Source organism: Rhinopithecus roxellana, chromosome 15, assembly GCF_007565055.1.
Source record: "Rhinopithecus roxellana isolate Shanxi Qingling chromosome 15, ASM756505v1, whole genome shotgun sequence".
NCBI classification, from domain to species: Eukaryota; Metazoa; Chordata; class Mammalia; order Primates; family Cercopithecidae; genus Rhinopithecus; species Rhinopithecus roxellana.
In genome coordinates, this window is record NC_044563.1 from 91099672 (window position 1) to 91125327 (window position 25656).

Here is a 25656-nt window from a genome sequence, read left to right on the forward strand (position 1 = left end):
CAGATCCACATATCCTACTGTCAGATTCTTCTGACATTTCATCTGGACATCTCAAAGGGCCCCCAAACTCAAAAGGTTTAAGACAGGGAGTTCAGGCTCTTGCCTTCTAAACTGGTTCTCTTGAAAGGTTCTCCAGACCAGTGAATATGCCTCTTTCTGCCCTCAACTATTTTGTCTTCCTCAGGTTCCATATTCAAGCTCCTGCTATGATCTATCTACTATAACTCCTAAATGCCTTTGAAATTTATTCTTCTCTCTGTCTTCACTGCCATGAGCCTAGTCCAAGCTACCACTATTCCCACCCGCTACCTGGTCTACCCATGGATTGGGTTTGCCTTCATCCTATCAACTCTATTTAGCCATCAAATACAACTGATCCTGTCATCCGCCTGCTTACAGCTTTTCAGTGGATTCCCTCACTTGGAAGAGAAGGACTCTATATTTAACAAAGTGTATAGAGGCCCTGCATGGGACAGTATCAGCCACCTTCCACCCCCATCTTTCCCCTAGTGCCCCTTCATTCCTCTGGCTCCCCACAATGAGCTTTCCTACAGGCCCTTTCACTGCCTCTCCATGGACTATTTCTGCAGAATGGAAGGACATACCTCTATCCTCCAGTCATGCCTTCTCATGTGCATGTCAGCTTAAGTGTCATTTCCTTGGAATCTGCCTCTCACTTCCCTGACTAGTTTAATCTGCCTTTTCTACCCTGTCAGGATTCTGTGTGTCTCCCCCTTTTCTTTTTTTGTGATGGGGGTCTTGCTGTGTCCCCAATGCTGGAGTGTAGTGGCGCAATCTCAGTCACTGCAGCCTCCGCCTCCCAGGTTCAAGCAATTCTCCCACCTCAGCCTCCTGAGTCGATGAGATTACAGGTGCATACCACTATGCCCAGCTAATTTTTGCATTTTTAGTAGAGGTGGGGTTTCACCATGTTGGCCAGGCTGGTCCCGAACTCCTGACCTCAGGTGATCCACCCGACTTGGCCTCTGTATGTCCCTTTCTTAGTACTTTTTACAGTTGCAGTTTTACATTATTTGTTTAATTATTTGATTAGTATTTGTCTTTTCCATTAGACTGTAAGCTCCATGAGGGCAGTGACTGTGTCTCTCTTCATGTATGGTTGTGTCCCCAACATACAGCACGTAGTTAGAAGATGGATGCATATATGTTGAATGAAGGAATGAATGAATGAACACATGCAGGCATGGTAGGCACTGTGCTAGAACCTGGGGATACAAAGACAAATCAAGTAATTCTCTGCCTTCAAGGCTGTCATCGCCTAGCAGGAAGGACAGTATAGGTAAATAAATGATTTCAAGAGATCTGTGGAGACTCTGCAAAGAATTGTTGAATGCAGATAAAATAAATATAAAGGAAATAAAAACAGGCTCAATCATACCAATGTCAGAAAAACTACCTTGTGCATACACACACAAAAAACCCTGGCTATATATACATGTATCACAGACAGAAAAACTCATTTCACAGCACATTCCAAAATACCCTTAGGGACAATAACAACACCCTTATGCACATATGCACAAGTCAGCCTACCACCCTGCACTCACATGCTTCATGCCTGCCCTCATACACACACACTCTCACTCAGGGCAAAGCTGATATTGATCTTCTTTTATTACAGAGGGTAGGAGTCCCAAGGTTTTAAGGATGGGTCGATGTGGGAGCAGAGTCCCAGGGAAGGATTGTTCTGCAGCCAGACCAAGTATTCAGTCCCAAGGGGAAGGGGCCTGGCAAGGCCAACAGGGATTCCAGGCCCAGGCCTAGCAATCTGTGACCCCAGTGGGGATGTATTGTTAACCAGGAACTGCAGTGGATGATCCTCCCTATACTTACCTGGTTCTATGTCTAGAACTCTCCAAGTCAAGGGTTACTCTGAAACTCAGAGGCTGAGTTTAGGGTAAGAAGAATTGGTCCAAATCCTCACCTGCTGGGAAGAAGGCAGCCAAGCATGGTCATGCCATTCCCTTCCTCCCTTCCTTTGGTTTGCCTGCTCTCCCTAGGTGCTGGAGTGGGTACTGGAACACAGGAAGGAAGCAAAGTCACTGCTGTCACAGAGCTCAGTCTGGTAGGGTAGATAACCAATTACAGAAGGGCACGGAGGGGGCCCCAGCCTCACCCTGGAGGCTCAGGGACACTTTCAGAGGAGGTAACTTCTAAGCTGAATCCCAAAGGACTAGAAAGTGTTAGCTGGGCGATCCGGATTGGGTAGATCTGCAGCAGGGGGTTTCCAAATCTGCATCTTACAAACACCAGTGATCCCAGCTGGGGATGCAGGTAGGGGTGGATCACATGCTGAGAAACCCTGGATTAGGACCAGTCAGGGGAGACAGGGGAGGAGGCTGCAATGATAATTGGGGTATGTAGGATGTGGTCTTCTTTTAAATTCTAGACATGTCCGTGGGAAGGAGAGCCACACCGTGTCTCTTCATACAGACTGCAGAAGGGGACACTCTTCCCAGAGGGCAGGTCCAAGGACCAGAGACTCAGGCTCTGAGCTGAGCTTTGTCCATGAGGGGATGGACACCCTATGAAGGATTAACCTTTGTATTTGTGTATTTCCCCTTGAACTATGAGGAAGCTTTATAAAGCATGCATGAATGGAAAACCTGGCCTGCTCCCACATCTGTGATTTGCCTTTGCTACCACTAACATGTCAGAGAGGTCTGGTCTACCTGACAGTCTTGTGCAGTGGAGGCATGGAGAATTAAAGTGAGGCAGCTGGCCAATTCCAGCCTCAGCTGGTGGATGAGGCAGTATCCTGGAGATTATAATCCTGCATTCTGGAAATAACCGAGGGAAGATTGGGGGCAGACATGAGACAGATCCCCCTCACTGCCAAGAGATACCAGGTGAAGGGAAGTGACCAGGTTCTAAGTATATGCCCTTCTGTCTCTCACCAGTCATAGCCAGTCATTCACCATGCTTGATAATTTATCTCCTCACCTTCCTTTATCATTACTTTAAGTTAGACCTAAGTCTTCTTTCTAGCTGACGTATCATTCTCTTATCTTTTTCAGTTCAGAAAACTCCTATTCACCCATAAAAGCCCAGGTTGTAATGACCACCTCTTCTCTGTGGCATTCTCGGACTATCACAGCCCAGATTTTCTCTGTCTCTGTCTCTCTGTCTGTCTGTCTCCCTCACACAGAATATACCTATATTCTATATGAAAAACAACATTGATCCTCGAGTCTGAAGACCTAGATATGCATTTGAATTATTTCACTTTCACTTAGTAGCTCTGAGAACTTGGGCAAATTATTGATCTCATCTGAACCTCTTCCTTTCCTCATCTATAAAATGGGTATTTACTATTTACCTCATGAGCTATATTGTAAGACTTGATAAGATAAATGTCAAAGCATGTAGAATATAAGTGCACATCACAGACATTCAATTGTGGAATTTCTTTTACTTCTGATCACATTGTACACTGAGGAGCTACCATTTTCCCAAGACATCCTTTCAGATAGTAAGCACCTTACAACAGACACCTAGACTTCTGCTCTCTTCCTCTGTGCCCATACCCAGGTGTCTACAAAAGAACCAGTTGAATAAATGACTATGCAATCGCTGTGACCCCTGGAAAGAAGGTAAACACCTTTGTGAGTTTGGCCCATTTGGTGGAGCTTGGTTGGAATCTTCTTGTTCAGCATCCCCGGTTTGGCCAATTGGCCAAAGTTTCAAGCAGAGGAAAGAGGAGTTTCTGCCCCTCCTCATGTGCTTGTCACTCCTGGTGGTTTTCCTTGAACCATAAATCATGACATTGCATTCTGAGCCTCCCTGGCCACAGTTCTTGGGTGTGGGCACTCAGGCCTCAGTGCGCATGGCATGCATCCAGAGCTCTGGGCATCCTGCCCTCTGCTCAGTCTTTTCTCAGGTCTGCCTTTCACCATCCTCATCCCCCGCCCCCCCAGCCCTAGGTGCCTTGATGTTAACATGGAAGGACAAATGCAGTCCTATATTTCAAAGTCATCAGGGAGATCTGATTAATTTTGGAAATGAACAACAAGAAGATTCATCACAAACTTTCAGGTATGAGCAGCAATAAACAAAACCAGAGTATGGAGTGCTATTTATTTATTAAAACAGTAAATTGAAGGGAAATGGGCTATTTATTTTGTATGATGTCTTCCACAGAAATAATTGGCTCATTAATCACATTCCCACCGTGGTCACGTTTGGAAGGGCAGGCTCGCTAGGGAATTGAAACGGGGGTGGTGCTTACAGCCCTGGCAGCACATGGAGCTACAGGAAGCTGGTTCCCAGAGGGCTTTTCCTGTGGATTCCGCAGAAGTGTGTAGGCAGTCGGGCAGCTGGGAGGTAGCAGGTCATGGTGGTTAAGACCACAGATGATTGGCAGCAGGGGGCTTGAGTACAAATTCTGGCAACTACTCCTTGCTAGCTTGGGCAAGCTATTTAACCTCTGTGCCTCGGTCTCTTCTTCTGTAAAATGATGATAGTACTGGAATCACCTTGTAGGATAACACGTGTTTAAGTGAGTTGGTAGGCACTGGTATATTACTGGGCCAGGTTTGGCACTTCTATAGGTGTTAGTTGTCATTGCTCCTTTGGTCCAGGTAGAACTTCAGGGTGGGACACTTTGGTATCAATGGAAGCTTCCAGCATAAGGTTATGGGGGGGGGGGGGGGGGGTGGGGCGGTGGTTCCCAGGGTCCAGAAGGGAGGCAGGGAGGCAGGATAGTATGGTAGAGGATACAAGGGAAGACTCTACAGTCAGTCTCCCTGGGTTCAAATCCAGCCTCTGCTAGTTATATGTCCTTATCGAATGATTTGGCCTTTCTGTGCCTTAGTTTTCCCAACTGTAAAACAGGGTGCTAATAATAGTGCTATGTGATAAGGTTATACTGAATATTAAATGAGAAAATAAAAGTACTTGCCTCAGTGCTTGGCCATAGAAGTCATCAATTAATTGATGTTATTATTGTCATTTTTAGGATCTCTTAGACACCACTCATAATCCAGTGAGCTCAGCAGGTGAGCAGATGTACTGAGACTTGAGCCCCCTTCCCTGCTGGAAAGGGGAGGGAGCCAGAGTTCAAAGAGGGAAGGGAAGGGCTGAGGAAACTGCATCTATAGCAAAGGCCAGCGCCTCAAATGCATCTGGAGGGTTCTTGTGGTTTGGGCAGGTGACCATGACCAAGGGTTTGTGTCTATGGAGCAGGACACAGCACTTATCAGTAGGTGACCCCTTGGTGGTGGCACCCTAGCCAAGGAGGGGGCAGCTACAGCACCAACCCAGTGGGCCAAGGTTTTTGGGGATACTCAGTTCCTGCTGGGAGAAGGACATCTTCAGCCAGCACAGCAGATGGGGTAGAAAGGGCAGGATGGAAAAGGCCAAATATATAACACAAGCGCACACTTCACCCATCTCCTGCTCGTCCTCTCTGGTACTGCTGCCTATGGAAGTCAGACCCTCAGAGTCCTCCCCAGCACATCACTGCAGGCAGCAAGGACCAACTGAATGCCCTCAAACAGATGGAGTCTGTTTGCTATTCCAAGGCTACAAGATCAAAACTCACCCCAGACTCATCTAGGGCATCAAAACTGATTCCAAGTCCCTGCATGCTGATGGCTGGGGCTGTTCATGACCATCTACCTTAGAGATTAGGAGGAACCGAGCCTATGAGAGGGGATCTGGGTCTCAAGGACCCCAGAGGAATCGGACAGAAGGATGCAGTGCCAATGATGTCCTCAGAGGACTCATGCTGTAATTGGGGGAGATCTCTCTCCTGTCTCCACTCTCTTATCAATAAAAGGAATAGTTAAATGTGAAATGACATGGTATGGTTAGTGTCCATGTAAGAGTATTCAGGGACTTGGGGAGGGATGTGAGCTGGCAAGAGAGGATAGGCAAGTGTCCTGTGATGTCCAAACCAGGGCTAGGCTGAGGGTGGTGTGTGCTGGTGACTCATTCCCTGCTCTTCTTGGCCTGCTCTGCATGGACCCCTGTGGGCTGAATCATTGGCTTCCCTGACCCCCACCCCCAGTTGGGTTTGGCCAGAGGGAGGCTTTGGTAGAATATCTGATAGCAGATGGAGAGAGAGGTTTTCCCCTCTTCGCATGGCTGTGGTTTCTACAGTGGGGGTTCCTCCACCGTTGGCTGTGGGTCCTGCTGGCTACAGCCTCCAGTGAACCTGGCAGCACTCCTGCCTTTCCTTGCCCCTCTAGCTCTAAGGGTAGGAAGGGCCTCTGCTCTTGTCTTGGGGTGCGTCAGCCTACCCTAGCCATGCTTTCGAAGAACTTCGGTTGTTAAACTCTCTTCAGTTCGTCTCCCCCGACCCACATTCAAGGCCCTGACTCATATCCTGAGTACCGGAAGGGGCTTTTCTTCCCCTTGTTGGGGAAAGGGTCAGGTTCTACCAGGGGCATTTCCATGATTAGAAACCGAAGACAGACCAGGCCTGTGGAAATGCATGAGTAGAACAACTTAAGGAAGCAGAAAGTATTGGGAAGAAATAACTCTCATGCTGTACTCTTTGATTTGGGGATCTTTTCCTTGGAGTCCTCCTTTAGTAGTTCAATTCCTTTTGGAAATCCTGGTGTGCCTCACCTGAACCATAAAGGAACCCGGGGGTGGGAGCACAGTGTCCCCTAGAGGCTGTGGTGAGGGTAGCAGCGGCAGGAGTCAGAAGGCAATGAGAGGGGCTCACGAGGAAGAAGAGACACCTAGAGGGCGCAGATCTGGACCACTTGGCTCAATTGGATAGGGATGCAGAGACATTTTGTGGTGACAGTCTTTAAAACCTGGTTTCCACAATGTGGCTACACCATATAATTTTAAAAGACACCCACATTAGGGCTAATGTCTCTCCAGGCTCTTTCTGCTCAATCTTATTTCTGAAACAAGGAAGTTTAAAATTCTTGACTGAGTAGAGAGGTTGGCTGAGGCAGAGGGCAGTGCAGTGGGACTTGAGGGTCTTTTGGGGTCAGGTGCTACATGCAGTCCAGGGTGTCTACCTCATTCCCCTCCCTCCTGTTTGGAGCTGAAGGCAGGAGATGGAGCATGGCTGAGAGACGACACGTCTTTGGGTGACTGTGTCCTGTTTGTTTTCCCAGGTTTTAGAGTGTTGTGACCACGGTGATAGAATCTGAAGGGCAGAGAGCGAATGCCTCTGTCTTGCCTCAGAAGCCCCTTACATCTCTTGCTTGTGATGAGAAAGCAATGGTAAGAATAAAAGAGCTCTGATTTCCAACAGCCTTTGCTTCACAAGGGCCATGTGAAATGACAGCCCTATTCTTACAAAAGCAGATTCTGGGAGGAGCAGAAATCCCTTTTCTCTTTGGAGTCAGTGTGTTTGCATGCATGCACATTTGTGTATCTGAGTATGTACATGTATGTCTGCATGTGTCCAACCTGCTGCATGTGTGTACACATGTGTATGTGTGTGGCTATGTAAGCCTGTGTGTGGATGTGTACATAGATGGTGAAACGTGTAAACCTCTGTTGCGTGTGTGCACAGCCGTTGTAGGGATTGTGTGTGCATTCCCCCATGGGCAAGGGGCTGTGAGGGAGTAGGTCCTGGTATCTAAATCTTTACATCCTGCTTCTATCAGTCTTGTTTGTTGTAAAGAGCAGGGAGCTGGTCAATCAGCTGAGGGAAAAGGAAAAACATCAGGGTGTGTATGGGTTGGGTCTGGGAGGAGGAAACCCAGGCAGCTTAAGGGCCACTTTGCTGCCTTTTGCTCATTGATGACTTTCTTTTCTCTGCTCAGTTGTGGTTTTCTCCATGATCCCAGTCTGCACAGGGCTCTGGTTTCTTGGTCCTCTGGGGCTGGCTCTTCCCCTGGGCATGTCCTGTGCATGACCATGGCTCCTGGCCACCTTCAACTGGACTGATTCCTTGTGTGTCATGGTGCAAATTCACAGGCAAAATTTGATTGGCCCCAGCTGGTCATTTTGTGCTTAGTCATTACCTACTTGGCAGCCAACAAAATACCTGCCCATGGGTCAAGCTGGATCAGCTATGATCATGGCACAAACAGGGTCACACCTGGGACTGTGGTTGGGACAGTTTTCTTTAAAAGGGATGTGGACACCGAGGACAATGATGAATGCCTTAGATACGCAAAAATTCCCTATTACCTGTGAAGTGCCCACCCTTATCTCTGTGGAGGCCAGGACCATAGTGCTGTCCCCCAACAAGCAAAGACTTGCCTGAGCAAGGTGGGATGAGTGTAGGTAGCCTCCTGGGGCCTGGCCTGGCCCTCACCACCCCTCCTCTGTGTCCCTGTTCCTTGAAGGAGGGAGCTTCGAGGCTGAATTGTGTCACCCGACCCCAAACTTGTCCTAACCCCCAGAACCTCAGAATGTGATCTTATTTGGAGATAGGGTCTTTACAGAGGCAGTGAAATTAATATGAGGTCATTTGGGTGGGTCTCGATCCAATATGACTGGCGTCCTTATAAGAAGAAGAGACATGCATAGAAAGAAGACAGTGTGAGGAGACACAGGGAGAAGAGGCCATGCACAAGCCAAGGAGAAGACCCGGAACAGATCCATGCCATCCTTCCCTCACAGCCCTCAGGAGGAGCTACCCCTGCCGACACCTTGATCTTGGCCTCCCAGCCTCCACAGCAGTGAACCAATACCTTTCTGTTGTTGAAGCTCCCCAGTCTGTAGCACTTTGTAACAGCAGCCCTAGCAAACTAATATACCTCCCCCAAAACTTCCTCAAAATAGGGGAGAAGATACGGGGCACTAACACCATGGCACCAGGTGTGTGTGGCGGCCTGGACACTGGGCTTCTAACACTCGGCCTCTGGATTCACCAAAGGAGAACACTTCAAGGCTGGTGTCTGAGCTAGTCGTTTAAAATTTTTGATGAGACCCACTGAAGATTTCAGGCAAGAAGGGATCTGATCATATTTGTGTTTCAGAAAGACCCTTGTAACTATCACAGTGTGGAGGACAGATGAATTGGGGAGGCTGTCCACGAGAGTGCTGAAGAGGCTTGGAGAAGATTTCAGAGTTGTTTCGGAGGCATCACTGCCATAATGTACTGAGGGCAAGAAGGGGTGGTGGGGGGTGATGACGGGAAGAGCTCAGTTGCAAAGAGTGTCTGGCTTGAGCACCTGGTGGAGGTGGTGCTGGTGCTGGTCCTGGTGTCTGGGCTGGGCCTTGTGGGGGCCCTCAGGTCAGCACTGTCTACATTATGGCCACATACCTGCCCAGGGCCCATCAGCAGTGGGAGATCAAGCCTAGAGCTTAGAGGAGAGCTCTCACTAGTGTCCAGGTGCAGATGGGCCATGGGTGGGGACCATCCAAAGGAGTGGGTTTAAGCTGCTTCTCCCAGAAGCAGACTCGGGGACAAGCATTTCGGGGGTGACTGGGACAAGTGCAGAGGAGTGAGGGATATGAGGGAGGAAAGGGAGGAAAGGCCAGGGGCATTCAGGAGCAACTGGGTCCCTCCAGGGCCTCCCATTTGCACCCCTGAAGGGTGAGGAGGCCTTTCCCTTGTTGGCTGGGGGTTGTTCCTATGAACCAAACTCTCTAATACCTCCAGTCTGCCCTGCACGGGCTAAGCAGGTGCCTATGGCCAGAGGAAGGCATCAGGCAGAGATGTAGGCTGCTGGAGTTATATGACTGTTGGCAGTGACTTTTTTTTTCTTTTTTTGAGACAGAGTCTCACACTGCTCAGGCTGGAGTGCAGTGGCACGATCTTGGCTCACTGCAGCCTCAACCTCCTTGACTCCTGGGTTCAAGTGATTCTTGTGCCTCACCCTCCTGAGTAGCTGGGATTACAGGTGCCCACCACCACACCTAATTTTTATATTTTTAGTAGCGATGGGTTTCACCATGTTGGCCAGGCTAGTCTCGAACCCCTGACCTCAGGTTATCCACCCACCTTGGTCTCCCAAAGTGCTGGGATTACAGGCGTGAGTCACCTTGCTTGGCTGGCAGTGACTTTGAGTCTGGCCAGAATACAACAAGTGCTCTCTGGCTTCTGCTATTGTTGCTGCTGACAATTGTGTCCATCTTCTGGGGGTGGGAGGTGTGAGGAGCCCATTCTCTTCTTTCATTACTCATAACAGAGGGGACCATGGACAGGAACTAGGCGAGGGCTGGGGCTGAGTTAGGGAACTGGGTGGTGGGCCAGGCACCAGGGCTGGCTGAATAGGAGATCTTATAGCACAGGCTAAAAGAGTCCTTTCCAGTATCAGGGAAGGCAGTGGAAGCAGGAAACACAGGTGTTTAATGTGCAAATCATTAAGAAAAAACCAACTTCACTCCAGCATGTTCAGAGAGCCCCTAAACAGCCACTATTAGCTTGCAGCAGCAGCTGGCTGAGGCTGGGACAGGGTCAGGCTGGATGTGGGCTGGGGCCTCCTCACCCTCTTTGCTCCTTTGTACTCTGACCTCCTGCCTCTGCCCCAGCCCCACCAGAACCTCTGCTGCTTATAACTCTGAGATATGGAGATCCTGGACTGGCCATATGGTTCCCACTCCCAGGAGGTCAGTGTCCTCAGGGGCCATGTTGGGACCTCCTCTTCTCCCTGGTCATCCAGACCAAGGGAAATGGTGAGCTGGTGTCTCAGGAGGGAGCTGCTCCCCTGCCCTGTTTTAATTGCCCCCAGGTTGGCTTATAAGGGAGGCTGCTGCTCTCAGGCTGGCCCCTCGGGGTGTAGATATACTTGGGAGTGGGCTGATGTTGGGCGCATTTACAGGAGGACAGGGGTGTGTGAAACTTGTAGGTATGTGGCTATAGGCAGCAGTGAGAACAGGTGCCTCCAGGCAGGTGGTAGAGACACAAGTGAGTGTTAACATAGGTGAGGTGGGATATGGACGTTTACAGGCATGGCCAAGTGTGAGTGTAAATGGTAGCAAGGTGTCAGTGACAGCAACTGGGTGTCAGGATGCCAATGGATGAAGTAATAATAGCTAAGACTTTATAGCACTTACAATGTACCCATTACTGTTCTGTTTCATATAAATTTATTCAGGATTTTCACAACCCCATAAAAGATACCCTATTAGTATCCCCACTTTTTGAGGAGAGGGATCAGAAGCACAAAGAGGTCAAGAGCTGCCCAAGATCACCTAGCTAGTAAGTGGCAGGGATGGGACTTGAACCCAGGCTGTCTGGCTCCAGCGTTCACTCTTAGTCCTCTGCACCAGGGACACGGGGTGGAGAGTGAAGATGTGATGTAGGTGGGTGCAGGCATGAGGAGGTACAGTAGCATGAAAGGATGTTGAAGACAGACGCCTAGGCACACATAGGAGGGAGGGTGGTGCAGGGCAGTGGTTCTTAGCCTTCAACAGGGAATCAGAATCACCTGGAGGGCTTGTTATACCGCGGATCGTTTCTGCTTCCAGAGGTCTGGGATGGGGAACCAGACATGCGTTTCTAGTAAGTTTCCAGCTGATGCTGCTAGTTTAGGGACTTTGGGAACACTGGGGCAGGGCGTTGATGCAAGGGAGATTATGGAAGTGGTGGCTTCAAGGTGAAGAAAGCTGGGTAGAGTGAGACTGTAACAGAGTGAATGTAGGAGCATGGGATGGCTTCAGTCAGAGGGAGCTGGAATAAGCACAGGGATGAGTACAGTCCAGTTCTGTATGGAAGGAAGTACAGGGGCAGAGGATATTGGACCCCTGGCTTTGAGGGCATGGCAAAGGCAGTGCCTGCAACCCCAGGGGGACCCTCTTTCCTCTTGAGGCTCCTGCTCCCCGTGTTGACCCCCGGGTGGTAGGTGGTGGCCATTAGGTGTGGCTAGCCTGGAGAATGTCTGGCTGTCCTTTCATTGGTCCACAGTGGAGCGCAAGGGGCTGTTTAGGGAGTTAAATGTGAATTTGAAGGGGAATCTATGATATGGCCTGTGGAGCCCTGGGGGCCCCTCCAGGTGAGCCCTGGGCTGGATAGATTTCTGGGTATGCTAGAGTGCCTGAGACAACAGGCCTCTCTTCCCTTGGGGGTTCCATAGGTCCAGGGGGTTCCACCGTGCTCATCAGTTTTCAGCTATAAATTACTGATCCAGAGTAGGAGAATCCCTGGGGAAAGAGGACTAAGGGAGGTGAGGATGGGGGAGGGGGCTGAAACCTGTGCAGAAAGGGCTTCCTGTCCTTCCTGTCTTAGCACCTGTTATTGGTCATTGCTCTGCTGTGAGCTAGGGAGCTGGAGGGGGTGCTGGGCAGGGGGATGGGGGGAGTCCTTCAAGCCTGAAAAAGGGGATTCCCCCAACCAGAAGCAGGGCTGCTGGACTGCAGCAAGGAACATCCTGCTGAAGCTGTTGGAGGAACTGTGAGTTGGGCAGCAGGCTCTGAGAAAGAAGATTCCACTCTGGCGCTGCTGCTGTCCTGAGGCTGGCCCAGGGGGGCTGACCTGGAGCCCTACATGAGTTAGCCAGGTGCTAAGGGCTGAATTGAGCCCCCCAAAAGGATATGGTAAGGTCCTCACCCCCAGTACCTCAGAACATGACCTTATTTGGAGATAATCTTTACAGAGGTAATCAAGTTAAATGAGGTTGTTAGGGTGGTCTGTCATTCAACATGACTGGCGTCCTCCTAAAGATGGGAAATTTGGGCCCCAGAGACAGACACATACAGAGGGAAGACAACGTAAAGACACGGGGGAGAAGATGGCCATTGCCCCGCCAGGGAAGGCCTGAGACTACGAGGAGCCAGAAGAGAGGCCTGGAGCAGATTCCCCTCTCAGCCCACAGAAGGAACCAGCCCGGCCAACACCTTGATTTTGGACTCCTAGCTTCCCTAATGGTGAGACAATCATTTTCTGTTGTGTGAGCGGCCCAGTGTGTGGAGATCTGTTATGGCAGCTGAAGGAAACTGAAAACCCCTGATTCATGGGAGGAGCTTGAGCGGTCTTGGCAATTGGACACAGGCAGTGTACTGACGAGGGGCTGGGCAGGGGGGGCTGGGCAGGGGCAGCTCTGCGGGGTAAAGGAGGTGGTAAGTTGGCGACTTCAGGAGAAGGCAGGGTGGCCTGAAGTCCAGCAGACAACACTTCAGTGGCCAGTGAGCAACTGTGGTTCCTCAGGAATGAAGGGCTGCAGGTATCTTCCAGAGGGGCACTTGGCATGGGAGAGGCAGAGGGGACCTTCCCTCTGGGTTGGAACCTGAGGTCATAGTGCCCTTCTTGCTGCCTTGGGTCTAATGAAAGAGCTGGCAGCTTGCACAACAAGCTCCCACTGAGTGCTGGTCATTAAAACTCCGTTTCCGAAGGACGAGAAGCCAGAAGGGCACACAAGGACACATTTTTGGCCACAAGAACTCCAAGTTCAAAGGAGCCAGGCATGAATCTCCACAGAGTACCAAATGACTGCAAACCCTTTTCTTAATAATATTTTATTGTCAGTTATAAATATTTTCCATTTGTCACCTATTTACAACTGCAAAATAGTTTGATATCATACCATCACCCACCAATCAGCGTCTTTCTATAAACTCCATGAAAATTGAATAGGAAATAAAAAGCTCTTCTTGGGGGCCCACTAACCTGGTTCCCCTGACTCCAACCCCACACGGACAGCAGGCAACGTTGCAGCAGGTGCTACACAGTAGCAAAGAGGCAGCCGGAAGTGGCCCAAGTGGGTCAGGACGCCAGGCTCCTCAGGACATTGGTGACGCTCCAGTGCTGGCCCGAGCACTCCTGCAACACCAGCTGGAAGCCGAACTCCAGCTCGCTGTTCTCCTGCAGCTCCAGACAGCGCTTGGACTTGCGGTTCTGGATGGCTCCTCCCTAGGGGCCAGGGCAGACAGCGGGGTCAGAGGGCATAGAGGCAACACACGGAGATTCAGGAGCGTCAGACCCAGTGGCTAGTGGGGGCTGACATTATCTGTGTGGCCAGATCCCAGGAGGCTAGCATTCCCATGAAACTGCAGGCTCCCCCATCGCTCATGTGTTGGTCTCCTCCGGAAGACTGAATCTGTGCTGCCGCTCTCTTCACAAAGCCCTAGTTCTTTGCTAGGAGAGAGACCTCCCCACCCCAGTTCTGTCTACCTAGCTGGGCTGTGGCACACCTGTTTGCACCTACAGCTCCTACCCCAGGGGCTGGGCCTTGCTCCCCATAGCCATTGGCTGGGTCACCTCTCTGAAAAGCCTAGTTTCTTGGGACAACCCATCATTGGCCCTCATTTGAGCATCACCAGAGGCCCGGGGCTTCCTGCTCCTAGGGCCCATGCCCCAAACTGGACCTCTGGAGTCATCAGGACTGGTTTCAACCAAAGCTCCTGGATACTGCCTATTAGGCCATTAGGCTCCCTGAGTCCTGACATGCGAGATTTTCCCCCATGCTACTGATGTTCCAGAATGTTTGTAGCCATTCTCATTCAGTTTATGACCCAAAGCCCCTTGATGTTCTGTTCTTCATATCAGCCCTATAGCAACAAAGAGGAAACCCCCAATTTTTGTAGTGAAATCCTTTCAGGGCCTAGACCCTTTGGGTTGCTGGCTGTGAGCCTGAGGTGGCATCCTGGACTGTCTGAGCATCTCCGAGTTACCACCAAACTTGTGCTCAACTAGATTTTGGCCTCCCAAGCAGACGGAATTGCTTTGGTGGGTAGAGGTCCTTATAATTGGACTCCTTGTAGCTTAATGGCACTTCAGTATATGGTCAAACTCACTTTTTCCCCAGAACCTACTCCTGTGTTTCTGTCTCAGGTATTTGTGTGAGAAACATGGACATTTTCATTTATTTATCCTTTCAGCATCCAATTAGGCCTCAAGTCCTGGCAATTCTACCTCTCTTGTGTCATGTGACTGTGCCCTTATCCCTTTCCCATCATACTTGCCCTGGTTCAGGCCACCAACTTCTCTCTCTCTGGGACAACTGTGTCAGCCCCTAATGGGTCTCTCTTCCAACCTCTAGAGGCGGGAGCGGTGATCTTTCGAAAATGCACGTTTGGCCTAACCGACAAAGCCCAAGCTCCCTAGTGCAGCACCAAAGGCCTCCATGGCTCAGTGCTGCCTTTCTCTCTAGCCTCGTCTCTGATCCTCCCCCAAGTTCCATGACTTTTGCTACAGCTGTACCAAATCCCTTGTACTTTTCTGATCCCATTTACATTAACTCAAGGTTCCTGAACTTTAAAACAAGCTGTGCTCTCTGCCTGGGATTCTTCCCCATGCTCCCATGACAGGTTAAGCCACAACCATGTGTCAAAGCTCAACTCCTGCTCCATTTCCTCCAGGAAGTGTTCTCTACTGCCCACCCATGCCCTACCTCCACTTCCACCTCCTCAGTCTACAAGCTGGGCTGGTGCTCTTCATTTTGTGCATTTTCCAGCTCACAGTGGGAAGTGCACTGAGAGAAGGAGAGGTGGCAAACTTCTCAGAGGATGTCATCCAACTCTGCCATAACCATTCCCATAGCAACAACTGCCATCTCAAGAGAGTGTTAAGACTTGGTTCTCTATACAATGGGAAAAGGACAGTCTTTTCAAGAAATTGCCTGGGAAAATTCAAGAGAATGAAACTAGACCCCTATCTCTTGCTATATATGAAAATCAAATCAAAATAGATTAAAGACTTAAATCTAAGATCTGAGACATGAAACTCCTAGAAGAAAACATTGGAGAAGCACTCCAGGATGTGGGGAAACACTCCAGGACATTGATCTGGGCAACGATTTCTTGAGTCAGACCTCAAAAGCACAGGCAACCAAGGCAAAAATGGGCAAATAGGATCACATTAAGTTAAAAAGCTTCTGCACAGCAAAGGAAACAATCAACAAAGAGCCCACAGAATGGGAGAAAATATTTGCAAACTACCCTTCTGACAAGGGATTAATAACCAGGATACATAAGAAGTTCAAATAACTCAATAGCAAGAAAACAAAACATCCAATTAAAAAATGGACAAAAGATCTGGACATTCCACAAAAGACTTACAAATGGCAAACAGGTTATGGAAAAATGTTCAACAGCAGTAATTACCAGAGAAATGTAAGCAAAAACTGTAATCATCTCACCCCAGTTAAAATGACTTTAACCAAAAGACAGGCAATAATAAATGCTGGTGAGGATGTGGAGAAAAGGGAATCCTTTGTACATTGTTGGTGGGAATGAAAATTAGTACAGCCACTATGGAGAACAGTATGGAGGTTCCTCAAAAATAAAACTGTATGATCCAGCAATCCCATTGTTGGGTATGTACCCAAAAGAAAGGAAACCAGCATATTGAAGAGATATGTGCACTCCCATGTTTATTGCAGCACTGTTCACAATAGACAACATGCGGAATCAACCTAAGTATCCAGTAGATTAATGAATAAGGAATATGTGGTATATACACAGGATGGAATAATATTTAAACATTAAAATGAGATTCTGGTTTCACTGTCAAGATGGCCAAATAGGAATAGCTCCAGTCTGCAGCTCCCAGCGAGATCAATGCAGAAGGTGGGTGATTTCTGCATTTCCAACTGAGGTCACTGGTTCATCTCATTCGGACTAATTGGACAGTGGGTATAGCCCATGGGAGACAAGCTGAAGCAGGGTGGGGCGTTGCCTCACCTGGGAAGTGCAAGGGGTTGGGAGATCTCCCTCCCCAAGCCAAGGAAAGCTGTAAGAGACTGTACCGGGAGAACGGTGCACTCCAGCCCAGATACTGCACTTTTCCCATGGTCTTTGCAACTGGCAGACCAGGAGATTCCATCTGGTGCCTACACCACCATGGTGCTGGGTTTCAAGCACAAAAACTGGATGACTCTTTGGGCAGACACTGGGCTAGCTGCAGGAGTTTTTTTTTTTTTTCATACCTCAGTGGCACCTGGAATGCCAGGGAGACAGAACCATTCACTCCCCTGGAAAGGGGGCTGAAGCCAGGGAGCCAAGTGGTCTGGATCAGTGGGTTCCACTCCCACAGAGCCCAGCAAGCTAAGATCTACTGGCTTGAAATTCTCTCTGCTAGGACAGCAGTCTGAGGTCAACCTGGGATGCTCAAGCTTGGTTGGGGGAGGGGCATCTGCCATTGCTGAGGCTTGAGGAGGTGGGTTTTTAAAATTTATTTTTATTATTGTACTTTAAGTTCTGAGGTACATGTGCAGAATGTGCAGTTTTGTTACATAGGTATATGCATGCCATGGTGGTTTGCTGCACCCATCAACCTGTCACCTACATTAGGTATTTCTTCTAATATTATTCCTCCCTTAGCCCCCCACTCCCTGATAAGCCCCAGTGTGTGATGCTCCCCTCCCAATGTCCGTGGGTTCTCATTGTTCAACTCCCACTTATGAGTGAGAACATGGGGTGTTTGGTTTTCTGTTCTTTGCTGTTCTTGTGATAATTTGCTGAGGATGATGGTTTCCAGCTTTATCCATCTCCCTGCAAAGGACATGAACTCATTTTTTATGGCTGCATAGTATTCCATGGTGTATATGTGACACATTTGCTTTATCCAGTCTATTATTGATGGATATTTGGGTTGGTTCCAAGTCTTTGCTATTGTGAATGGTGCTGCAGTAAACATACATGTGCATGTGTCTTTATAGAATGATTAATAATCCTTTGGGTATATACCCAGTGATGGGATCGCTGGATCAAATGGTATTTCTAGTTCTAGATCCTTGAGGAATCGCCACACTGTCTTCCACAATAGTTGAACTAATTTACACTCCCACCAACAGTGTAAAAGTCCTATTTCTCCACATCCTCTCCAGCATCTGTTGTTTCCTCACATTTTAATGATTGCCATTCTAACTGGTATGAGATGGTATCTCATTGTGGTTTCGATTTACATTTCTCTAATGACCAGTGATGATGAGTTTTTCCTATGGCTGTTGGCTGCATAAATGTCTTCTTTTGAGAAGTGTCTGTTCATATCCTTTGCTCACTTTTAGATGGAGTTGTTTTTTATAAATTTGTTTGTTCTTTGTAGATTCTGGATATTAGCCCCTCGTCAGATGGATAGATTGCAAAAATTTTCTCCCGTTCTGTAGTTGCCTGTTCACTCTTGATAGTTTCTTTTGCTATGCAGAAGCTCTTTAGTTTAATTAGATCCCATTTGTCAATTTGGGCTTTTGCTGCCATTGCTTCGTATGTTTTAGTCATGAAGTCTTTGCCCATGCCTATGTCCCGAATGGTACTGCCCAGGTTTTCTTCTAGGATTTTTATGGTCCTAGGTCTTATGTTTAAGTCTTTGATCCATCTTGAGTTGATTTTTGTATAAGGTGTAAGGAAGGGGTCCAGCTTCAGTTTTCTGTGTATGGCTAGCCAGTTTCCCCAACACCATTTATTAAATAGGGAATCCTTTCCCCATTGCTTGTTTCTGTCAGGGTTGTCAAAGATCAGATGGTTGTAGATGTGTGGTGTTATTTCTGAGGTCTCTGTTCTGTTCCATTGGTCTTATCTCTCTGTTTTGGTACCAGTACCGTGCTGTTTTGGTTACTGTAGCCTTGTAGTATAGTTTGAAGTTAGGTAGCCTGATGCATCCAGCTGTGTTCTTTCTCTTAGGATTGTCTTGGCTATGCAGGCTCTTTTTTGGTTCCATATGAAGTTTAAAGTAGTTTTCTCTAATTCTGTGAAGAAAGTCAGTGGTAGCTTGATGGGGATAGCCTTGAATCTATAAATTACTTTGGGCAGTATGGCCATTTTCATGATATTTATTCTTCCTATCCATGAGCATGGAATGTTTTTCCATTTGTTTGTCCTCTCTCATGTCCTTGAGCAGTGGTTTGTAGTTCTCCTTGAAGAGGTCCTTCACATCACTTGTAAGTTGTATTCCTAGGTATTTTATTCTCTTTGTAGCAGTCATGAATGGGATTTGGCTTTCTGTCTGTCTGTTATTGGTATACAGGAATGCTTGTGAGTTTTGCATATTGATTTTGTATGCTGAGACTTTGCTGAAGTTGCTTATCAACTTAAGGAGATTTTGGGCTGAGACAATGGGGTTTTCTAAATATACAATCATGTCATCTGCAAACAGACAATTTGAATTCCTCTCTTCCTATCTGAATATCCTGTATTTCTTTCTTTTGCCTGACTGCCCTGGCCAGAACTTCCAACACTATGTTGAATAGGAGTGGTGAGAGAGGGCATCCCTGCCTTGTGCCAGTTTTCAAAGGGAATGCTTCCAGTTTTTGCCCATTCACTATGATATTGGCTGTGGGTTTGTCATAAATAGCTCTTACTATTTTGAGATTCGTTCCTTCAAAACCTAGTTTGAGAGTTTTTAGCATGAAGGGGTGTTGAATTTTATCGAAGGCCTTTTCTGCATCTATTGAAATAATCATGTATTTTTGTCATTGGTTCTGTTTATGTGATGGGTTACATTGATTGATTTGTGTATGTTGAACCAGCCTTGCATCCCAGGGATGAAGCCGACTTGATCGTGGTGGATAAGCTTTTTGATGTGCTGCTGGATTCAGTTTGCCAGTATTTCATTAGGATTTTCACATTGATGTTCATCAGGGATATTGGCCTGAAATTTTCTTTTGTTGTTGTGTCTCTGCCAGGCTTTGGTATCAGGATGATGCTGGCCTCATAAAATGAGTTAGGTAGGAGTCCCTCTAATAGTTTCAGAAGTAATGGTACCAGGTCCTCTTTGTACCCCTGGTAGGATCTGACTGTGAATCCGTCTGGTCCTGGACTATTTTTGGTTGGTAGGCTATTATTGCCTCAATTTCAGAGCCTGTTATTGGTCTATATTGGTCTATTCAGGGATTCAACTTCTTCCTGGTTTAGTCTTGGGAGGTTGTAGGTGTCCAGTAATTTATCCATTTCTTCTAGATTTTCTAGTTTATTTGCGTAGAGGTGTTTATAGTATTCTCTAATGGTAGTTTGTATTTCTGTGGGGTCAGTGGTGATATCCCTTATATCATTTTTTATTGCATCTATTTGATTCTTCTCTTTTCTTTTTTATTAGTCTAGCTAGTGGTCTATTTTGTTGATCTTTTCCAAGAACCAGCCCCTGGATTTATTTTTTGAAGGGTTTTTCGTGTCTCTATCTCCTTCAGTTCTGCTCTGATCTTAGTTATTTCTTGGCTTCTGCTAGCTTTTGAATGTGTTTGCTCTTGCTTCTCTAGTTCTTTTAATTGTGATGTTAGGGTATCAATTTTAGATCTTTCCTGCTTTCTCTTGTGGGCATTTAGTGCTATAAATTTCCCTCTACACACTGCTTTAAATGTGTCCCAGAGATTCTGGTACATTGTGTTTTTGTTCTCATTGGTTTCAAAGAACATCTTCTTCTGCTTTCATTTCATTTATTTACCCAGTAGTCACTCAGGAGCAAGTTGTTCTTCATTTTCCATGTAGTTGTGCAGTTTTGAGGGAGTTTCTTTTAATTGCTGAGGAGTGCTTTACTTCCAATTATGTGGTCAATTTTGGAATAAGTCAGATGAGGAGCTGAGAAGAGTGTATATTCTGTTGATTTGAGGTGGAGAGTTCTGTAGATGTCTATTAAGTCCACTTGGTCCAGAGCTGAGTTCAAGTCCTGAATATCCTTGTTAATCTTCTGTCTTGTTGATCTAATATTGACAGTGGGATGTTAAAGTCTCCCACTATTATTGTGTGGGGGTCTAAGTCTCATTTTAGGTCTCTAAGAACTTGCTTTAATAATCTGAGTGCAAGACTTAGACTCCCATACAATAATAGTGGGAGACTTTAACACCCCACCTTTAATATTAGACAGATCAATGAGACAGAAAATTAACAAGGATATCCAGGACTTGAACTCAGCTCTGGAGCAAGTTGAACAGTGAGAACACGTGGACACAGCAGGGAGGGCATCACATACTGGGGCTTGTCAGTGGGCAGGAGGCTGGGGGAGGGGTAACGTAGATGACGGGTTGATAGGTGCAGCAAACCAACATGGCACATGTAATACCCATGTAACAAACCTGTACGTTCTGCATGTGTACCCCAGAACTTATAGTAAAAAAAAGAGATTCTATTATTTGCAACAACATGGATGGAACTGTAGGTCATTATGTTAAGTGAAATAAATCAGACACAGAAAGACAGACAACCTAAAAAAAAAAAAAAAAAAAAAAATGAATTCCTGGAGATAGAATGATGGTTACCAGAGGCTAAGAAAGGTAGTAGGGAGGAGAGGAAAAAGCGGGGATGGTTAATAGGTACAAAAATATAGTTCGATAGAAGGAATAAGCTCTAATAGTAATATAACAGGATAACTATAGTTAATAATTTATTGTATATTTTAAAATTACTAAAAGAGTAGAATTAGAATGTTTCTAACACAAAGAAATGATAAATGCTTGAGGTAAAAGATAACCCAATTATCCTGATTTGATCATTACACATTATATGCCTGTATGACAACATTACATGTACCCCATAAATATATTCAACTATTATGTACCCATTGATGTAGTTTGGATATTTGTTGAATGTGATCCCCAATGTTGCAGGTGGGACCTGGTGGGAGGTGTTTGGATCATGGGGCTGGATCTCTCATGATGGGCTTGGGCCATCCTCTTGGTGAGAAGGGAGCTCTCTCACTCTGGTGAGTCTACGTGAGATCTGGTCATTTAAAAGTGTGTGGCACCTCCTCCCACCACTCTCTCTCCTGCCTTCATCATGTGACCTGCAAGCTCCCAATTCATCTTCTGCCATGAGCAAAAGCTTCCTGAGGCCCTACCAGAAGCCATGCTTCCTGTATAGCCTGAAGAAACATGAGCCAATTATACCTCTTTTCTGTATAAAGTACCCAGTGTCTCAGGTATTTCTTTATAGCAATGCAAGAATGGCCTAACAGCCTTAAGAATTAAATTTTTTTTTAAACAATTTAAGACTAAAAAAAACTTCAGTACTTATAACTGTTGAAATGGGCAGTACCTACTATAGTTAACATATATAACCCTATGACCCAGCACTTCTGTCAGAAATGTTTACTCCAAAGACATGAGCATGAATGCTTTCTAGAACACGATTTATAAAACTAACCTGGAGACAACTCAAATGCCCATGAATAGTACAGCAGACATACAACTCATGGCATATTCATATGATGGAATCCTATATAGCAATAAAAACAAACTATAGCTATACTCGATAAGGATAAATCTCACCAATGCAATGTTGAGCAGAAGAAGCCAGACAAAATACAGACATTATGCTATTTATATAAACTTCCCAAACAGGCAAAGCCATGATGTGAAAGTCAGGATGGTGGTCAGCTCTGGGGCAAAGGAAGTGGGAAGGTGATAGGCAGGAACTCACAAGGCTGTTGTTGGCAGAGTCCTATTTCCTGAGGTGGGTGATGGAAACCTAGGGATTTGCTTTATTTTTAACCATGGAGTTGAAACTATGTATTTTATACATGTTTCTGTATGTATCCATGTTGTTCAATTAAAAAATCAAACAAATCCAGCTCCCTGAGAAGGGACTTGAGTCACAGGTGAAGGAGGCAGGGACTGAGAAGCCGGGGGTGGGGGTGGGGGTGGGGGTGGGGGTGGGTGGGGGCGTGGCGGGGACTGTGTTTGTGTGTGTTGGGAGGGGATATGGGATTCCCGACTTCCTGTGTTGGGGAGATGGTCCAGCGGATCACACAAACCTATTCAGAAGCGTTCACAGAATAAAGCAAGGTCCCACCCGCTGTGCCCCACACCCCAGGGGCCTTCCCTGGGGACAGCAGTGATTCAGTGTACTCAACAGCACAGAGACCAAATAATAAACGGGAAACTGAAATAGCAGCTGTTGGGGCCCACCCGTTGCCAGGGAGAAACCTGCAGGCTTGGCCTCTGAAAGGGGCCCTTGGACAAGCCTAGAAAGGGCCCTGGAATCCCCATGCTGAAAGAGACCTTGAAGGCCAGCCTCCCGCTCTCACGTGCTGAATGGCCTCTGGACTTGGGCTATGGGGCCCTTCAGCTCTGCTTGGTCCTCCAGGGAGAAGGATCTAAGCCTTCTGGAATATGCAGTCTTCCCCTAGCTGCTCACCCTTGGAGCCTGCCCCTCCCAGAGCTAAAATCCTTGTCTTGGCGTCCCCCAGGAGTGGCAGAGCTCCCCTGAGGCTTCCCCAGCGGCTGTTCCTCTACACCTTCCCTTCTGGCAGGGGAGGTGGGGCCTGCGTCTCCCAGTTCTCTGCATTTCCAGGTTTAACTTTCCTAGTTCCTGGTGGGACAATTTTGTATAATTTTCCAAACTGGTTGCCCTCCTTTGAACAAGCTCTGGTTAATTTCTGTGCCTCAGGACTGACCGCAGCGCCCAGGGTCACTGCCTCATTTACACTGGACAAGAGACCCCTTCAACTTAGCCAAGGAGTTGGCACGTTGGGGCCACACGGTGCTCCTGATGGGTGTGAAGCACAGCCTCGAGTTGTCCTCTCAAACCTCAGTCTACCTTGAGTGCCCATCCTGTCCCTTAAAGGTTAGACTTTTAGGCCCAGAGGCATCCCCTATGCCACTTGCTCCAAGCAAGGCCAGACCATTGCTCCATGGCCCACATTTCCTTAGCTTCTGTGTAAAATTTTGTGGCCTGGGCATATCTGCTGCCCACACCCAGGCTGGGCTATGTCGCTGATGCTTCTTGAACAGATCTGTGGCTAGTTCCCCAGCCCCGCCACAGTCCTGCCAGCCCAGTGGTCTGTCTTCCCCGCCACGCTGGGAGCAGCACGCAGGCAGGGGACCAAAACCAGCCACTCTCTCTAATTTGCAAGAACTATTGGCGTTTCCGGAGCCAGGCAGAAAGGGAAGAGTGCTGAGCTAGGATGTTGAGGACACAGCCGCTTTCCTGGTGGTCAGCTGTGTGGCCTGGGCAACCCTCTCCCCCCTTCTGGTTTCATTGTCTACAGGGCCAGATGGTCATTTCTGTCCTGATTTCTGGAAGGATGAGCAGAGGACTGATAGGAAATCCCGTTATCAGCTCTAAAACATACAGATCAGTGGATCAGGGTGGGGGCTATGACCAAAGCGCACAGCAAACAGGGGCCCGGCCCAAGTGTCGCTGCCCACTCCGCTGAAGATTCTGGCTGCTCAGCTCATCCCTGGGGCCGGCCCAGGCCTTGCCAACAGCGAGGTGCTGTGCAGACCCTCGACCACTGACTCTTGGAGAAACACGTCCCACACAGAAGACACCACGGCCCCTTCTATGCTTGCCTTCCAAGGGGCACCTTGCCAAGTTCCAGAGAGGGAGGCAGGAACAGAGGTCTCTGAGACATAAAGCGTCCTTCAGAGACTCCCATCTGACGTTTCCCAGGCCCGGCCCTGGCCCAATCACAGCCTCAGCACCCTAGAGACTAGAAGTGCGGTGACCCTGTGCCAGAGGCAGCCAATGTGGCTGCCTGAAGGGATGTGGGAGGGATGGATCACGGCCAAGAGTTGGGTTGGGGGAAGCGAGTGGATGGGACACAACCTCCATGAGAATATCTGAGCCTGTCAGGGGAGTGGAGTATGAGGCCAGGAGAGGAGGGTCCTCTAGAATAGGTAGTAAGGCCATGGTGGGGCATCGCTGAGCAGAGCCCTCACCTGCTCCCTGGAACACATCTGGGGTATGGAGAGAGGAGCCAGGCCACCCTTTGGTGCTGGAGATAGCACTGGCCACCAGCACTGTCTTCCTCCTGTCCCCCTTCTTGACCTCAGCCTCTTTCACTGAACAAACTCTTTCTTCTTCTCTCTCGGAAAATTTCATTCACAAATATTGCAAAGAAGGCTTCCTTTCCCACATTCAGTGCCTTCCTGGGAAGTTCAGCACCGTGGGAGCAGCCTCGTGTTTTACTAACTACTTCTGCCTGTGGGTTCTGCAGCTGAGATGAGAGGAATAACAACTATCACTTATTTACCATTTGTTTAGTACTGTGCCAAATGCTTTACATGCCTAATTTCAGGTCTTCCTGACAAAAGCCCTGAGAGGTAGAATAATTATCCCCATTTTACAGGCTTGGAGACTGAGGCTCAGAGAGGCTGGAAGACTTGTCCAGGGTCACATGGTCAGTAAATGAGTAGTAAGTAGTGCCAGGCTGGGAACCCAGGGGGTCTGCCCCCTTCACATTCCTCACTAGGATGGTGGCCAGCCCCAGCCCCTGCCTATCACAGTGGTGGTGCCCCAATGCCTAGGGTGAAGGGTCACCTCAGCAAGCTTCAAAATTAGGTCTATTTCCTCTGAGGGCCCTCTGCAGAGACACTATTCATTAATCCTTCCATTCAGCAAATATTTAATGAGTGCCTACCATTCTAGGCCACTGAGATATATCAGTGACTAAACAGAAAAAGATCTTTGCTTTGTAGAGACTATATTCTAGGGGAAAGCAGAAAAATAAATTCCAAAGTATATGAGAAAGTGATAAGGTTGTATATAAAAATATAGACAGGGAAAGAGGCTCAGGGGTGGTGGTGAGCTGGAGGCAGACAGCAATTGTAAGAGATGGCCAGGGAAATCCTCAATCAAAATTGAGATCTCAGCAAGGACAAAGAGGAGGGCAGGAGGTGGCCCAGGGCAGAGGTCAGGGAGTCATGGGCCCGAAGCTTGGGGTTAGTGGGAGGAGATGAGGTCCAAGAGGTGAGGGTAAGTGGGTAGGGCCTTGTGGCCACTGAACAGACTTTGGCTTTTTATTTTTTCTTGAGATGGAGTCTCACTCTGTCACACAGGCTGGAGTGTAGTGGCAGGATCTCGCCTCAGTGCAACCTCTGCCTCCCAGGTACAAGTGATTCTCCTGCCTCAGCCTCCTAAGTAGCTGGGATTACAGGCATGCACCATCACGCCTGGCTAATA

General features: G+C 47.9%; 1 protein-coding gene and 1 long non-coding RNA gene across 5 annotated transcripts in view; one reads left to right on the forward strand and one right to left on the reverse strand.

Moving 5' to 3' along the window:
- Positions 1–2114: 2114 nt before the first annotated feature.
- LOC115893669 overlaps positions 2115–25656 on the forward strand; it is a 48397-nt gene continuing 24855 nt past the window's right edge. The window contains exons 1-5 of one of the 2 annotated variants that reach the window (XR_004053731.1): positions 2115–2167; positions 3553–3614; positions 3939–4056; positions 4979–5018; positions 7101–7209. This is a non-coding gene — a long non-coding RNA (uncharacterized LOC115893669). The remainder of the gene's footprint in view (positions 2168–3552; positions 3615–3938; positions 4057–4978; positions 5019–7100; positions 7210–25656) is intronic. The other variant, XR_004053732.1, reaches the window with a different exon arrangement.
- Positions 13323–25656, reverse strand: part of GALNT18 (polypeptide N-acetylgalactosaminyltransferase 18) — a 360974-nt gene continuing 348640 nt past the window's right edge. For 2 of the 3 annotated variants that reach the window (XM_010364609.2, XM_010364610.2), the window contains exon 10: positions 13326–13735. In XM_010364609.2, the coding sequence (XP_010362911.2) occupies positions 13589–13735 (147 nt within the window). In that variant the 3' untranslated portion in view covers positions 13326–13588. Of the gene's footprint in view, positions 13736–25656 lie in introns of all 3 variants that reach the window. The other variant, XM_010364608.2, reaches the window with a different exon arrangement.